At 40.8% G+C, this 18,249-nt stretch overlaps 1 protein-coding gene across 2 annotated transcripts in view; it reads right to left on the reverse strand.

The window, feature by feature from the left end:
* Positions 1-18,249, reverse strand: part of SEMA3D (semaphorin 3D) — a 144,654-nt gene that overhangs the window by 13,330 nt on the left and 113,075 nt on the right. For both annotated transcript variants that reach the window (XM_050892176.1, XM_050892185.1), the window contains 5 exons: positions 10,496-10,718; positions 7,386-7,474; positions 5,526-5,567; positions 4,117-4,274; positions 1,947-2,011 (listed from right to left, as the gene is read on the reverse strand). In XM_050892176.1, coding sequence (XP_050748133.1) covers positions 1,947-2,011; positions 4,117-4,274; positions 5,526-5,567; positions 7,386-7,474; positions 10,496-10,718 — 577 coding nt within the window. The remainder of the gene's footprint in view (positions 1-1,946; positions 2,012-4,116; positions 4,275-5,525; positions 5,568-7,385; positions 7,475-10,495; positions 10,719-18,249) is intronic.

Genomic DNA, 18,249 nt, shown 5'->3' on the forward strand with positions numbered 1-18,249 from the left:
CTAAACCTGAGCTAAAGCTGCTAAAGGTAGATTGTACAGTCTGGTTTGTTCAACCCAAACACTTTAAAGGAGTCACAGGGCTAAAGTAAACTGAAGTTTACCTTTCTTCAGTATAATTTGAAATGGTCTGTAGTATGTTTCAGACCAAACACTGAAGGAGCCATGAGCAGATCTGGGCTCCTTTCTTGGCCTTCTGTAAACCTGAGCAAATAATTTCTAATCTCTGCATCTCCATTTCCGTTCCCAGTCTGTCTTATCTGTGTCTTATCTGCCTTACCATCAGACTAAAGCTGTTTCTTATGCCCTGCCAATAACAGAAAGGAAGGTGAAAGCAGTGGTGTCTCCTAAATCAAAAGTTAGCTCAACAACAAAATGAATACAATTTTGGACTGTTTTTTTCAATATAATAAGTACCTATATGAGATCTATAGAAATTCAAGCTCTCTGCATTAAATGCTTTTCTTTTATTTCACTGTGCCACTGAGATTTCAGTAGAGCCAAACAACTTCATGCAGCCAATGAAGTCTCTGGGACGGAATCTCACACAGCGGAGCACTGAATTTAAATAGGTTTTGGGGCCATAATGTTATTAATTATCTCAAATGGCATAAATAAGCCAAGAGCCTGGAGTGGCACAGGTCAGCTTCATGGTTTTATGGCACACAGGAGTCATCCCCAGCTGGATAAAATTTCTATTGGTGGCGCTACATCAGGGCAAAGGTTTAATACCAATTTCTGTGCTAAGTCGTTTTACATTTGTCTAGTAAAGCCAACTCTTCCAGTATCTCTTTATCCTTCCAGGAAAATGTGACATTGTCAGCCTTTCTGCTAGGATTTCTGTAACTTTGAGCTTTGCACAGTCTCAGATACCACTGTTTGGAGAGCCATGGTAAGCAGCAAGCGAGGAAATTCTGGCCCTTGGGAAAGAACAGGAGTTTTGTCATTGACTTTAATGGAAATGAGATTTTACCCTGACTTTTTAACTATGTCTGCAAGCACACATGTACAGTCAGAGCCCTCTACACTGTGCAGCAGAGTTAAGGCTTTGATCCTGTGGCAAGCAGCTCTGATTTCTGCACTGACTCACGCCGAGATCTGCAGCAGGCACCCAGCACCGCAGCGGCACGAAAATAACCAGAGATCAATGGAAAGCGGTGGCTCGTCCCAAATCAAACATTCAACGCAGAGATACAATCAATACTGTTTTGACTGGGTTGTTCGCTTTAATAAGCGGCTAGAAGAGCCCCAGACAAACCCAAGCTCAGTTTTGAATGCTTTTCATTTATTTTACGCTGCTGCAGAGATTGCCGTGTAACCGCAGGATTTCATACTGACAGTGCTCACTGTAAGAGAAGAGCTGCAGTTGCCAAAGGAGCGAGCCAGACCCTTTGGCATCTGAAAAGATGGTGTGAGAAAGGGAGGGGGGAGCCGATGGGGAGAGGAGGGGTAGGCTCTTGTTAATAACAGGACTATTTAAGTAGCTGCGGGGAGGGGAAGGGGCTGGTTTGGCAGCTGGAGCTAGGCCTTGGGGCTTGTGTCAAGTGTATGCAGCAGGAGAAGATGGCATGTTCCCCGTTCACCCCTGCGGGTTGCCTTGTGGGATTATATCTCCCCTGTTTCTGGATGAATGGAGGTCCTGGTAGCTACTTGTAGGGATGTGTGTGATGTTTTCGTGTCACGGGCACGTCTTCCTCCCCTGGGTGAGTGCTGGGGAGGGTCGCCTGTAAGGGATGTGAGGGTGCTGTCCCATGCTGGGTGTCCCTTATCAGCCCCGGCTCCACAAATTTAACTGTGGGATGGGTAATGTATATGAAGTGTGGGAAAGGCAACTGCTTTAATGGTGTTATTCTGTCAAGCTCAGCAAGTTTTCACAGGCAGACAGAGACCCTTACAGCAAACTCTGTTGTCAAAGCGACAAAAGAGCAAGAAAGGTGCAAAATACTCACTGTCTTCCACATCCCAGCATTGTGCAACAGGGTCTCCATATTTGACATCTTGCCTTCTGGCTCGCCTATGGGAAGAGCATGCAAACTTGTAACACTTCAGGCATAATTGCTGGAATTCAACAACAAAATACAGAGGAGCTCAGCAGATGTGGACTTGCATTGCTCCCACCCTACTGCTGACAATTATGGTCTTAACTAAAACCAGCCTCACCCTCAAAGCAGCATGTGGCCTAGAGAGATTTGTACAATTGACATCAAGAGAAGGGCCTGTGATTTGGGAAAACCACTGGGAGGGGAAAGAGAAAAAGCGAGAGAAAAAAATCTGCCTAGAATGAAGAGCAGTGCAATATAGTGACAGAAAGAGCATCTAAATCTGCTTTAGGAGCATGGGACATGGGTCTCCTGGTGAGGTGAACTGTCTTGGAAATACCTCAAAAACATCCTTGATGTTGTAGGTCATGAAAAAGATTGGAGGTTCAACAGGTGATATTCAAAACTGAGCTCAGGATCAGCCCAAGGTAATACTGACTAGTAAACCAGTCATTAAAATGAAGAGAGAAAAACGTATGTTTCAGCTTGGTAACAAACAATTGACGAATCTGATTATCTTTCATCTCTATGGACGGAAAAAATGCTTGAGACAATGGTCTGAGATGGTCTGCTCCCTTCCACAACTAACTTGCCTGCTAGTCTCTGGGTGTGTTACCTAAACTTACTCTGATTTAGTGTAATTTCAGTGTAATAGCATAAAAAAAAAAAACAAACTCTTCCTCTGTGGATGTTTGCATTTACCTCCCAAGAGCTACCAAAAAAAGTTTGTATTTTAATTTTTTAGGAGAAGAATTGGACACCCAGGGAAGAATTGGTTCCTTCCTCACAGCCACACTGAAGATAACAGGAGTGGGACCTCCTATGTGCAGAGCAATGCCTCGGCAGGAGAGCAGGTTCCCGAGGCCGAGCTGTCCACTGTGGTAAAAGCTGTAGACATGCTGGAAGCACAGGCTGCTACACAGAAGAAGAATATACAAGTAACTGATCTACTGGAGGATTCCCAAGGCCAGTCACCCATCCTTTGTTTTGAAGCCACAGACTTTTGGCCTTCCCACCAAACTGCACATCTGTTAAAAACCGTGGACCATCAATCTCTGTGTCCCAGCCCACCTCAGACTTCAGCAAGCCTCATGTGTCACTAACTTTGCAGTGAGCCTGAACACTTGCTTTTCTCCTTTCATTTATGCTTCTCTGAATTTAGTTTGCTTTGGCTTTGAGGGAAAACACATAAAGATCCTTGACACCATGACACGATAACCTATGAGTCATTAACTTCAATGGTTTGTCTAATTGCTCAGGTCCCAGCCCTGCAGCCCCTAAGGTAGAAAGTCTCATTCCAGAGCCTGAGCTCAGACTGCAACCTCACTGCAAGGATTACTGTCAGGAAGGCTTCATCCAAAGGGGAATGAAGAGGCTGTGAAGGACTCTGGCTCAATGAGCGAGCTCAGAGCTCCAGCTAAATCAGCCCAAAACTCCAAGAGAGACATCCAGCAGCTTAGGTACCGCACTGCTAGAGCCTGCAGCATGCTCTCCCTCCATGCAGATTCATGCTGCTGTCCTAGCTGGTGGGTACAGAAAGTTCAGATGAAGCTTCTTTCACTGTGGAAAAACTGGTCCCAATGTGGTCAAATCACAGTACTTAAATCTTTGTCTCCCTCTCATGGCTAGACCACAAACACAACTGTTCATTTAGATCAGGGAATTAAATGTATTTCATTATTGACGACTCTGGGATACTATGTTAAACTCTGCTTTATAACTACGGTGGTGCCCTATGCAAAAGTCAGAAGCTTAAGAGAGGCTCTTGCACCTCGGGCAGAGTCAGCCACAACCTGAACCTCCATCTTAGCATCTCATGCCTTAAAGCACTCAGCATAAAAAAGGAAAGTGATGGATTTATGATGTTAGCTGCAGTAGCCGAGTTACTGTCACACACACTTAAACAAAGCTATGTTGTCTTCACAGCTCTTCGAGCAGAAATGTGAAACATAGCCAGAGTATGATCAAATTTTAAGGCAAATGACATGCTAAGTAAAAAGGCAACACGTTCTGATTAAGAACCTCTAAAATTCTTGCAAGCAGCAAGATCTTTTACAGTATGTTCTATTTTTTTTCTTACCTTTTAGAAGTGGGGGCATATCTGGAACACGAGCTTCCATCCCAGGCACAGTATGGGTCTCTGGCAAGGCAGCAGTCTGCACAAGCCTTCCCATACGTGTGACATCTGTGCAGAGAGAGCTGAACCAATCCATCCCTGGAACCAATGTACAATTGTTGCTGCAAATCAGGCAAAGCGAATGAATTAGGAGCATTCTTCAAGTAGGCCATTTAATAAGTTCCCTTCTTCAGTGCCACACTTGCAGACTTTCAACCTTGTCCCAGATTTTACAAAACGAGGGAGAATTCCTCCTTTACTGTAAAATGTTTCTCAGGGCTCAGTGTGAACTGGCCAGTCCCCATCCATCCCTGACAACATCGCAGCGAGGAAAGGGGACTGCAGTCCTGGAGAGACAACAGCACGTAACACCTTACACCTTTAGATTTGTGCTGTAATAAAAAATCAGAAGCAAACCATGGAAAGAATGGTTTAATAACACATTCAAAAAGAAGTGGCTGGATAGCCGTGACGTTAAGAATCTGGGAACTAGGGATGACCTTGTGTGAATAAAACTTCATCTTCTGCTTCTGATCCTTAGGTAGGATGGGGATAATATTACTGCCCTCTCCTCAACATGTGAGTAGATTGCCTGTTGAGACAGGGGTGGTCCAAGTGCTTGCTGTTGAGCCAGAGCTGGCTCATGCAATACTTCCAGCTGGCCTGCCACCTTTTTTCAGGGGAGATGGGACCCAGCTGTGCTGTGCGTGCCTGAACGGCAAAATACCTCCTCCCGTGTGAGGGAGGCGTGTTGGGCCAGAGCTGCTCTGGCCTCTTCTGCGGGGCAGGGCGGGATGGCTCTGGTGTCACGCTGCCTCCCGAACGTGCACATAGCCATCATAGAGCTCGGAGCTGCTATAAAACCTTTTCCCATTGGGAGATTCCCAACTGAGACCGGCCCCTGTGACTGCCAGGATTGGACCACCCAGGCTGAGACTGCAATTTTAGAGGAGGGGGACTGGTTTTCAGTCTGTGTGCACACAAATTTTAGCACAATGAGGCCCTGATCTCTCTTGACTACTAATAAAAATAACAACAATAATTGTAATGATAATTTGATACTAGATTGTAAAGAGACAAATATTTTAGCATCCGGAAATTGAATGTGCATTGACTTCATTCACAAATCCCACTACCATATGACTAAAGATTTGTTTCCATGAATAATTACCAGCTTGGGTACACAAATTACTGTTTGTAAGCAAACGTGAATTAGGCAGGCAAACAAGTTCAAACATATCTCCTTTCCAGATACATTTTAAGAGTCATCCATGGAAAGCTTGGCCAGTAAATAACAGACATCACCTGAAAATAACAAGCTAAGTGTTCAGTGTACCATATATCCTGCAGTAATTAAACGAGCTTGTGATTACCTGCTTCTGAGAAATCTCCATGGTCGAGACAAATGAAGGGTGCTGAAAAACGAATTAGTAAGCTGTATTAGTTTAACATACAAAAAGTAAATATAACTACAGACACATTTGCTTGGTTTAAACAAGTATTAAAAACAAAAAAACAGAAATCACTAAATTCATGCTTGCACAAATACCTCCCATAAATTTTCCCTGCTGCTTATGAGGCAACTGACTTTAATTCTCAGAGTTTGCAATCAATCCCATCCTGGAGACTGGCAATGAGCCTTCACATCAACTTAAGTTCTTATTAAGCACTATTTGAAAGGCTTAGATGGCATTTAGGGGATACATAAGCAGATCCTCTGCACCAGGATGTATTTCACTGCTATGAGAGACAGTGAAATTTTTGCCAGTGACTGATGTAAGAACAAGACAAAGCTCAGAGTATTATCTATCGCCTAATAGAAGACGATTAATCTAAGCCTATTGTTTAACGTTAATGCAGTTCGAGGAAAGAAGGGATGTTTTTTCAGCCCTTCACCCCCTTCAATTTTCTGGATTCAAAAACGTAGAGGTAACAGTTGTAAATGCTAACAATAAAAACGTGAAGGAATGTCTGCTGAGTAGGAAAAAAAATAACCTTTTTTTTGTTTTAAATATGATATGGTACATTTGCCCTTGACGTTATGTTTTAAGAATGTAGCAAATTGGTGCTGAATACTGAAATGCTGATTACTTGGCAGGCCACTGAGTAATCTTGAAATTTTCAAAGTGATATTTATAATTGGTGTCCAAGACTGTGGGCAGAAGACGTGGAGATCCTTTAAATCAAAGCTTTATTGTACATATGACATATCAAAAGGCATATGGAGAAATATACCATTTGAAATAGTTATTAAAGATGCTGTCCTTACACTTGGAAAACACTGCCTCTAAGTCCCAAATTCATTTATTTAGCATGGGCAGAAATTCTGGCCAAGACCTCGTACAGCACATAGGAGACAGGATGTGTGAGAAAGTAATCAAAATGCCACAGATAAAATTTCATGAAAAAGCAAGGTGAAAACTGAAGAAGATCTATATAGAGTGAGAAAAAAGCAAAATGAGAATGCAAAGAATGAAGAAGGAACTACTAACTGGAAAAGAAAATCAGTAGGGAAGACACAGGCCTCCACTTTCCTACTGTAACGGTATGTTGACGTCAGCTCCCTCACCAGCAATGAGATTAATCAGAAATTGTGCCTGTGCAACAGAAAGGAGATTTGGGCTTTTTACAAGCTCTATTTGTGAAGAAGTCATTGGTGTTAGCAGGGCTCCGGTTACTTTTCTTCTGTATCACTCAACCAGAATAACCAAATTAAAATGGTTAAAAACGTTGAGTCAGCCTTCACCAATAAATTAAAACACATTGATAATCAAAACTAACTTTGTTTTATTTTCTTTATGTTTTCAATTCCTAAAGTTGTTATTTTAAAGAATTTCTCTGCATCTGTGGAATTTTGTTTGGTTTTTTGTTTGTTTTAAAAAAATTATAATTGTACTAAGAATAGTCCCAAAGCTGAGACAACAGAAAAATTGGCATTAAAAATAAAATACTACTAATAAAAAAATTTGGGCTAATAACAAGATTTCAAACTAGAACGAGGCAGGATAAATGAGACTTTCTATGAGTTTGAAAAATCATGGTCTATTTGGTTTTGGACTTTTTTCAATTGACTGACTTACCTAAAGAATACCAAGGCATTTAAAAATTTAGAGAGTATCCTTCTGGAAACTTGAACTAGTTCCAGTAAACAAACAACCAGACAGACAAAGCCAGTTTGGGCCTTAAAGTCCCCCGAATAATATTTAATTGACGTTGTGACTGTTAATGCTTACCTTGAATATCTGCAGCTCTTCCAGGACCACCTCCTCCTTAGTCCACTTCTCCTTTGTGATACTCACAACTTTCAGGACTGTGCCTATGTCTGAAACAAATGTTCATCATGTAAAACCCACAGTTATGTTTCAGTACATATGTGCCACTCCATTTCATGCCCTGAAGATAAAGCTAATGCATCAAGGATGTAGCCTGCAAACAACATCTATCTCTATCTGCATCTATTGCTATCTACATAGCTCTATACACTACATTTATGGTTTTACTGTATGGCTGAGCCAACACGAATGTAGGCTGATCCTGGCAGGGATGGTCTAATTCTCCTGCTACACAAACACAAACACAGACAAGCACGTCCATGCTGCCAGCTAGAAGTTTTTGCACATTTCCTTGAGGCAGAATTGGGGCTCATCTGACCCCAAAGAGATCCAGCTTAGGAGACTAAATTGGCAGAAAATTATTTCCTCTTTTTTATAGAATTAATTTTCATCCAGTATAGCACCTTAATCAGAAGTAGGTTTCATTTTAATGTGGGGAGTTAAGCAATGCACTTTTTTTCATTTATCTTTTCATTTTAGGGAAATTTTTGAACAAAATCTCCATTCAGTGTCAAAATCTTAATTTAATCATTACAGAAATTACTTCTTTGGGGTTATCTAGAGAATTTTGTTAAGTTAAATCTATTCATCAATAGCAGTTCATTTCATCTCAGACCATGACACATTTGTGAATCTTGAATGGCCTTAAAAAAAAACCCTTAGAAACTGCTCAGGGCAAGTGGGCTGGGTGCTGGGATGTGCAGTATGGAAATGACACAGCACAGCTTAGTCCTAAGCACTATGCATAGTATTGAAATGATGAAAAATAATACATTATAATGGAAAGAATGAGATTTTCAGTAGATAATTCAGGTTGTTTATCAATCAAAGCCAAAAGTATTTCATTTTGCCTTATGTATTAGAGCTTCTCTTTGTTTGTTTGACATAATTGCCAAAAACTCCGTATGTACAAGTTGGTTGCATACATTCAAACATATAATAAGCTTCTGATCTTCTGCTGCTCAAAATCTCCTGGGTTATTTGGTATATCTGTATTCAGCCTCTCTATATAATATTTGAAATTTTATCTTTGAGTTTATTTTTCTCCATAGGACGAGTTTAGAGGACAAAATAGAACAAAAACATGTGCTTCTGGAAAAGAAAACTCACTTTTTTTAAGGCACTGCAGATAAATAAATATCTGCACATTATGGAGTGCCACCTAGTGACTGCATAGTAAATGCTGGCCTGAACACCTCTAAACCGGACAATTTATCCTGAAAGAATTAGCATTGGTTCTGGGTAGTAACAGTTAACCTAGGAGTATTCAAGTTGCTGGTGTCTCAGTATAATTTTATTCCTGTGACAGATTTTGTAGTGGAAGATAGCAAACATCTGAAAGCAACCTCTATAGCCACTAAAAGAATGTTTTGTACATTTTAACTAGTGAATTCATTTTTTTGGACAGCTAAGTTTTAAATTACTTTGTCTCACTATTATCAGAAGTAAGTTTTAGTGAGTACTCCCAAATCCTAGGCATCTCACAGCTTGGGAATGTGTTCCCTTTCCTTCTCTGTTGACTATATTAAAGATTGCATCCCGAAAGCAACAAGGATTTTCTGTCATCACAGCTAAAGCTTATTCCCAGCCTTCTCAGGCAGCAGGGGAGCAAACAGCACTTTAATGTTCTTTTTTATGGAAAAAAAGAACTCTCTGACACCACTGTACTTGGCTTGTGGGGATCATAGAGAGACTCTCACACCATCTTTTTTTGAAAGACAAGAGTTGTGAGAGGGATTGAGCTGAAAGACATAAATGGTCCAAGAGAGAGGCTATCTCTGGACTCGCATGTGTGATAATGCAGCTGGGAAGCTCTGAAGGCTGAGACAACCCACACTTTATAAGAGGCGATGCTCTGTGACAATTCACACTTTTCCCCAAATCACTTCAGAATATCCATACCTATCAAACTACACTATATGGCAGCAAATTTCCTTATAGGCCAGACAAAATGCTGTGCAACCCAACAGCATTGGGGTAGGATTCAAAGAGAAACCTTAATGTCTCCGCAGCTCATGTCACTAGCTCGTCCACTGCCCTTGGATAAACCTTTTCACCTCCATGTACCTTAGTTTCACCTGCTGTGAGATGGGGATAACGGCAATGGCCTCCTTAGTAAAGCATTCAGATCTACCAGTGAGAAGTGCTTTATGAGACCTATTACTAGTGAGAGAACTTCGAATTGTGGATTAAGAACAAGAAATTCCAGTGGAGTAAGACTGTAGATTACGACTTCAGAAATGTTATGAATAGGTATGTTAATATTTCTTAGCATACCATGCTGTTGGGTGATTCATCCAGTGATTCTAAACTTAATTACTATGGTAAAACTAGACTTTTTCCTTAAGGCATATAACTAGCATAAAAATGTAAAGAGATACATAATTATCCATAGAAAAACCGCAAAGCAGGTTTCTTCCCTGACAGAGTAGTTTAACCTCTCTGTTCAATCTTGGTCCTCATTTGGAGCTATTCATGTTGCTAAGTAATATCTTTAAAAGTATTTAAGTGGAATTGTTGCCTTAGGCTCAATTTTAAATCTCTCTTAGCTGTTCAATGTCACATGAGATTTAATGCTGAAGCACCATGTCACTAATGATAACAGGAATTACTTCTTGAGGTTATTAAGGTTAATTTTTTTTCTTTTAATTGGTTATTGATGTGCTGCCAGCAGGAATTGGAGCCAGACCACCATGTAATGTAAAGACAAGTACTGTATGGTACTCAGAGGGTAAGAAAGTCCGGGTACTCTGACCCTTAACTGGTTTATCACCTAGGGACCAGGAGGCCTTAAAATCCCAATAGTAGCAATCTCTTGAGCTGACAAATTCATCTAATCTTAGCATTTGCATGAAGTCCTGGCACAGAATCAGGAGCATCTTCAATGCTTCCCAAAGCTGCACGTGTAGGAAAAAGATGTTAATCAAGAGGTTCATTCAGGACCTGCTGGAGTAAAAGTGTTCTTAAAGGATGTGGTTGTGCAGAATGATTGTGGCAGTCCTCTCTCATACCTGTTCCTAGGAAAATAACATCATATTGCCCATCCTCTGCCATGACGTGATCCACCACAATCTGCGTCAGCCGATAGTCCACGTTGATTCGAGTGAATACTGGTCCTCCCGTCACTGGGTAAACGGATTTGTACATCAGTGGATGGCGTTTAATAAAGCTAATGACTTCATCGGGAAAGTCTCTGGTAGACTTTATGAGTGGATCATAGGTTTTGCTTGGACACTGAACGAAAGAGAGAGAACAAGAAGATGAGAGGAATATTAGGAAAGAGATACAAGTAATCTGCAGGTTTCTTTGTGTAGTAGGAAAGCTACCTGGCCCAGATCAGCTATATCGGTTTGTAAAGCACATTTGCCAGTGGCTGGTAATTTGACTTACAGCTGAAAAAGCTCAGTGTTGTTTTGAAAACGTGGGAGCACACTGGCAGTGTGTGCTCCTCTGGTTCTTCAAAGGGACATTTTCTCCCTTGTTTCTCCACTCTTTCCTCTTCTCTTTTCATTTTTACCTCTCCTCAAAAGCACCTCCCCTTCATCTTCCTTCTGCTTTATCCTGCTCCCACCTATTCCCCTTTATCTTTTAAAACCACTCAAAACTTGGTAATTTACTTCATCATCTCACTCATTTGTACTACTACTTACAATTATAAATCTTCAGTTTCTGTTAGTTATATACCCACACCTGCGCATACCTATAGATATATGCAAGCTTTGAAGAAAAACTCCTATAGGGTTTTCTTCTTCCTCAGTCAGAGATTTTGGTAACATAAATTAAAACTTAGAGGGGCGATGAACTTCCTTAGCTTCTCTAAGATACTCAGCAAAGGAAGATAGCATTAGAAAAGAGAGTTTGTCTGTTTGATGTTGGATAAAATGTGAATTAATTCATATTTATTGCATTAACATATCTGTAAACATAAACTACTAAAAGCTACACTTAATTTTTGAGTTTTTATCACCAAATTGCCTTTAAGACCATAACCAAGACCCTTTATGTTTCTTCATCTAGCAGTGTTCCTGAAGAGAGTATGACATGCCATTCATACCACTTTCACCAGTAATAAGAATACATAATTATTAATAAAATTCAAGCAGTACATCTAATACTGTTATGTACTTTTAACCTTTTTTTTTCCCCATCATATATCAAAGCTAGCAAAATTTAGCCATAAACAATCCAATAATATAGGAAAATACCTAATTTTTCTTTAATTATTTAGGAACTCCTTGTATAAAATCCCATAATAGATGCCAACAGTGGAGGCCACTTTGTAAATTTGGTCTTATAAATAAGTCACAAATTTAATCCATATTCAATCAGAAATCAAGTTTTCCATGGGAACACTTACGCGCACTTGGTCACGATAAGTTCATTTTTTGAAAGCTTTAAAATCAGAGAAATTCTCGTGATGGGCTCAGTACATCTGCAACAAATTTCACCTCCTCATTCTCTGACCCACTCAAACGCGCCTTATCACGTTGGATATTTTACAAAGACAAGGAAATCAAGTCTGGAGTGAAGGAGACCTGTCATGCTGACTAGCTCTCCATTTCAAGGCACCGGTACCAACATGCAGTTAAATTTGCTACACGCTGAACAAACTAGTGCAGGTATCAGTGTAAAGGACTTTCAACAGCAAGTCTGGAGTGCCCTCCGGTGGCTACCATGGGATTAGCTCAAGTATTTAAAGCGCAGGATCTTCTCACAGATCAAAGTTTTTCTGCTTTTTGTATTTCTGCTCTTCATATCGAGGCTGAGTTTCTGCCCTGTTGATGCAGTGAGCCAGAATTGGGCAAGAGCCCCACCAGCATGCCTCGATGTTCGACTAACAGCTTGATTTCTCTTGGGAGATACGCTCAGAGTTACTGTGGCAGAAGGCCCCTAGTAAATGCTTTAACCATGTTCGTTTTTCCAGACTGAAACACCCACATCTATCTTTTCCCTGTATATGGTCTGCAATCAGAGGCCATAACTTTTCAGTGAACTGCACCTCCTATGCCTCCCATTTATTTTTTTTCTAAAAAAGGCAGATTCTCCAGATGCCAGATGAAACCTGTAGCTCATTATTTCTCAGAAGTGACTTTTCTTACTCATCCACATAGCTGAAACTCTTGCCCAGACCCATGGGTCACCTGCTGCAGCATCCTCTTCTCTGGCTTTGAACAGCACAGTGTTATCCTCTTCTGGTCCAGACAACTGCTACAGCGATCACTCCCTCAGACACTTCCCCAGTGTCACTCATTTACTGCTGGGGTTGGCTCCCACCTCTATTAGAGCCATATTGACAAACTAATCAATTCAGCTGTTTCTTTGGCTTACACAAAGTAAGTTGGTTCTCACATATCTTGCTTGAAAACCACCCACAAACCTACCTCCTCAACCTCCTTCAAATTTTTCCCTCTGTGCCTTTCGGGGTGAGCCCAGGAACATACTTGCAAGGTCAGTCATGTTGGTGACCCATCATCTCTCATGCTCACCTATCTCTGCTTTCCTTCCCATGGCTGTTTGTACCTCTTTTCCATCCCTTGTTTTACACTTAATCTCTAATCTGAGTCTGAGAAAGCTTCTCTTTTGAATCTGGAGGCATCCAGATGTGTTACTGGGGTACTACAAATCCTGGATAATAATAAGACTAACTGGAAACACTATTCCAGTTGGTGACATCCTTTTACATACAAACTGTTGATTGCTTCTTTTTTAACACTACTTTTAACTAAGTAATCCCTGTGTTTCCTGCCAGGTGGAGCCATAACACAGTCTGTGAAGAAAGAAATGTAATTAAATAATGCCTTTGTAGCCTGCTGGAAGAAAGTTAAGATTTGTGGTGAAGTTGCTCTACAATCCTCCTTCATGGCTAATTTCGACAGAGAAAACTTTAGTTCACATTCCCAAGTCTCCAGTTTGACACATGTTCAATCTGTGGTGCCAGTTAAGGGCTTGCGGTTAGGATTTGTTCCACTATGTAAGGTCTGGCATTATCCAAAACATTTGCATTAGGAACAACACACACAGCACCAAGGGCTGAGCATGTCCCTCCATTACTGGCAAACTCCCTTCTCACGGCTACACAACATCAGCCACTAGCAGCGAATCCATCCCCACGGGCTCAGGACCAGCCTGGACCCTTTTCTCCCTTGGGTTTCCACTGCCTGTTCTCTGCCTGGGCTGAGGGATGCAGAGAGCATCCCTAAAAAGGGAATGTAGCCTCTGCCCAGCGCATACAGGTGTTGTGTACACATGCCTAAGGATGAGTTCTTCATGCAGTAAACACAACTAATACAATGCAGAATTATTCTCTTCATGTAGAGTTCTACGCGAACACGCACCTGTATAAATACCCTAAATGCAAAGACAATAGCAACTAGTCAAACAAAAATTTCTGACTGAGGATAACATTCTCAAAAGTATCAGAGACTACCTGTATATTCAGAAACAAAACAGGATGGTGAAGCACAGCCCAGCTGACATTCTACATCCACACCTACGGCCACATCTGAAGCGCCTGTTTGGTGCCAGTTTCTGGTCTACCTTAGACCCCAAACACTGCCACAGCACTGCCACAGGGAGGGTACCATTTAGAGCATGCCTAAACTATGGCAAAGCCCATCCTAGCATTAAACAGTACAGTGACTATGGGTCTGCACTTGAACATGACCTCTGGTTTTATTTAACAGAGTTGTAGCCTGAGTGATTTAAGAGTCTACAACCTATTTCCATTCCTTGCTTGGACTGATTTTTATGGCTATCTAGAGACCTAACAGATATTGTGCATGTGCCCACTTGCTTAGCTTTGTTTCAATCCATACGAGTTAAGCCTGTGCATTCTCATCTTCATAAATGCTCTGAAATTGTTTATTGAAAATAGGTCTTAGGCTCCTGAATCACCTAATAGATTTTAAAAACTTCCCCATGGACAGTAAACCCGTGCCAATTTGAATTAAGATATGTTCCATCGCATATTCAGTCATTTTGTTTCACTATACAATTTAATGTATGGCTGTGAAAGAACTGACAAGAAAAAAAAGATGGGTTTGTATTGTTGTCTTGTGATAACTGCTCAAAAGACATCCCTTGAAAATACAGTTTAATACAAGTAAAAAAGAAGAGGAAAGTCCTATTGAAAAAAATAGTTCAATTGGAAACATATATTGCAGTGAGTTATCCCTAGGGGTCTTATGCTAGCATTTCTGTAAGAACTTTACCCTCTGGCTTGCTGCGTATGATGTCCAACATTCTGTTTTCTGCTGTGCTTTCACAAATTAAAGTCTTTGCAAGGTTACACCCTTGAGGTGGGCTGTAGTCAACTTGGTTTTTGAAGATAACAGTATCAGTTAAATAATATCACAAAGAAATACACACTTTTGTATTATATAGCAAAAGAGACTACAGAAAGGCTGTGACAAAAAAAAAAAATATGTTTTAGACTTTGGGGTAAAAAAATAAAGCGAACCATAATACAGGATAAATGATTCAGACAGCACAATAACTACACAGAAACCAAATCACGTGCACACTTGCTACACGAGCAGTACTTCAGCAATGAACATTTCTCCTTACCTTTAGAACAACAAAGGTCTGAGTCTTCGCCACTTATACCGTAATCAGACCTCAAAAACCCTACTGATTTCAAAAGCATGTTTATCCTTGCGGGGGTTGAACCAAAGTTTGTTGGAATCAATACAAAGAAACACATGTGCTTTAATTGCCTTTGGATCAAAATTTTGCATCTATTTATTCTGTATAGGATGAGCAACAAATTCACTTCACTTCCCCAACCATGCGATAACTCTCTTCCCCCTCACTGTATACCAGGCGTTGATTTTCCCTTATATGTGCATTTTCTGTGGTTCATGTTCTCACTTGCTACTCTGAGTTACAGTCTGCATCTTCTGGAAATTTGCTGATTGCTCACCTATTCACAGCTCAATCCCAGAAGTCCATTTCTATGTGAAAAACGGCAGTAGCCCCAGGGGTCTTAAAGATGTCCTGGATTTTTGCCAAAAATGCATCAACAGAAGAAGATGAGAGCAATGACATCACATACTAAAACCCACTAGGATAAAATGTCTACTAATATGGAACTATAAAGTTGTTACAGTAATCCCAAAGGCCCAAACCCTACCATGCATGTTATAGGGATATAGGGAAATCTTTGCCAGCTTGCGCAGCTAATTTACTAAGGGTCTGATCCAAAGATCCACTTGAGTCAACAGGGCCTTTTCCAGTTACTTCAGTGGGCTTTGGATCTCATCCTAAGACAGCATGACCACCAAGAACAGCTGGGCAGGTGTGACCCTGTTATGCTTGGCCAAGGGAACTATTTCCAGAGGCATCACTCACTGTGGCATGATGGATGGAACAGGGGAATGAAAAATTCATTTTGGCCACCCTTTAGCAAAGTCCTCGGGCAGCTGTTTAAAGCTGTGTCCACCCATCGTGGCAGAACAATTCCTGTAGCCTTGTGCTTCCTTTCATAGCAATCAATAGGATGTATGATGATAAAGGCTGCACGGCCAAGTGGGTGAGTGAAGCAGCATTTCATCCCTGAAAATGTGAGTTCACATCCTGTTTCATGTCTCGTGATAATGATATCGGTGTTCTCTGCCCAGTTCACAGAGGACATTTATTCACATCATCAGCACCAGATGCCGTCTCAGATATTTGACATCTCCCACTGGAGACAATAAGAGATTTGCATTCATATCAAATGTCACAGGAATAGGTTGGCAGGGTTGATTCATGTGGACTACAAGAGAATCTGGCTCCATAAAAGTTCTTATAACACCATCACTGCGCTCTCTCAGCATCTTCTGCTTTTGCAACAGGGTGAGATTCATCTCACCTGACCTAGATTCTTATCCTGGCTGTGTGTGAACTGCACAGAGGAGGTGCCTATCTCTTTCTTTCTGATAGAGAAGTCTAAACAACTAGCTCAGATTTGATGCTTTTTTTCTAGATAGCTCACATCAAGAAAAATGAATCACATTAAATTAGTAAAATTAGTACTGCTAGATAAGAATCCTGCAAGAAACTTATTCACCATATAATTTATTCTTCTGAGGTTGCTTAGGCCTTCACTGCTGTGAATGATAACTTAATATGAATATACATGTCAAGAAATGAAAAGTAAACAAAAGAAAAAAGAAAAAAAAAACAACAGAAACAGAGTTGGAAGTGCAAAGGGCATCTCTATTCAATTGCTGTATAAACTCTGCGGCACAAAACTTTTAAAGAATCAATTCAATAGTTACTTAAAGTTTTTCCAGTGCCTTCTGTGTGAGCTTGATTTGACAATAATCACCCTGGACTAAGTCTTGATCCCAGATGATCTACAAAGATGCCTTTTATTTCCTCACCTTTTATTTGTATCCTAATGTAATCAGACGGTGGTAAATTAAGGCTAATCTTTCTCAAATAAAAGCAAATACACACTAACTTAGCAACACCACACATATGTAAGATTTTCTCTTTTTTTTGCTTGTCTTGTTAAATTTGCAGCTTAGCGGAGTGCTGGGTGTGTAGGTCTCACACAATACTGAGACATACGGTGTGACTGTGTTAACATTATGTGGGAACCCTGGCCAAGATTTTCAAAAGCTGGTGCCAGAATTAGGCTCCTAAATAAACCTCCAATTTGCCAAAATGCATAGTGCTTCACACCATCCAGTGAAGTCAGTAAGAGCTGCTGGATCTAACACCTATTGAAATCATGACAATTATTTAGGAACCTAGCTATAAAGTATGTAAAAAAAAATCCTTTTCATTTAATGATACATATTTAGCTCAGCAGTGCTGTTGTCTACTGGCAATTTTAAAACAGAATGCTGTTCCCTGTGAGCTTCAAAAGGGTTTCTATTTCAAGTGTGTTGAAAATCCCAGTTTAAAAGTGACGTGTCACATTGAGCCTTAGACCCACTTAACAATGAGACTCAAACACCCATGGGCTAGATATACAACAGGGACTTGATAATATTGGGTGCAGTAGGCATCTGCTTGGCAGATTTTGCAATGTCCAGGCTGGGAATTTTTATGCGTTTCACAAGAACTAAGCACTACACCAGCAAGTCACTCTCTTGGGAGCATCTGAAGTAGCCAGTGTGAAACGTTAAGGAGTGAAATATTTCTTAAATCTCTCCCGTATCGGGGAATTAGATGTCTTAGTCTGGGCTTCCCTCCTAGGGGAGGTGTCCCTCCATTCCAGGCGTGTGGACCAGAGCCGTCCTGGAAGCTCCTCGCTCCTTCCTGTTGAAGGTGTTTCACTTTTCGTGGGATAATTACCTCTCAGCTTAGCCAAAAGTAGTAAGCATGTTGCTCAGATGTTAACCAGGAAGAGAAAAGATCTATTTTCCTCTGAAAAGCTCTCTATTTTATGTTAAGCACCAGACACTCCCTCAGAGGGAATGAATTAACCACATGGTCCTTTTCTCCTAAGCTCTCAGTGAATGAATATTTAACTAGCAAAGAGATATGGCCTTGTAGTCAGCATTCTCCTATGATGTAATGTAAAGTTTGCCAAACTCTAAGTAAGTTCCCTTATCACTGATCCATCAAGCAAAAAGCAGAGAAACAGAAGAACGAACTTCAACTAGTCAGTTCTGTGTTAAATGAGGACCTCCCACACACCCAACACATTGAACTTTTTTTGTAGAGTTTATAAAGAAATGCAAAGTCTGAGTCCTGAGGGGTTAAAATGTAACACTGAGGACCGGTGTGAGCTTCCAAGATGCCCAGAAGTACTTTAAATAATGGGGTACTT

This window comes from Gymnogyps californianus, chromosome 1 (assembly GCF_018139145.2).
Source record: "Gymnogyps californianus isolate 813 chromosome 1, ASM1813914v2, whole genome shotgun sequence".
NCBI classification, from domain to species: domain Eukaryota; kingdom Metazoa; phylum Chordata; class Aves; order Accipitriformes; family Cathartidae; genus Gymnogyps; species Gymnogyps californianus.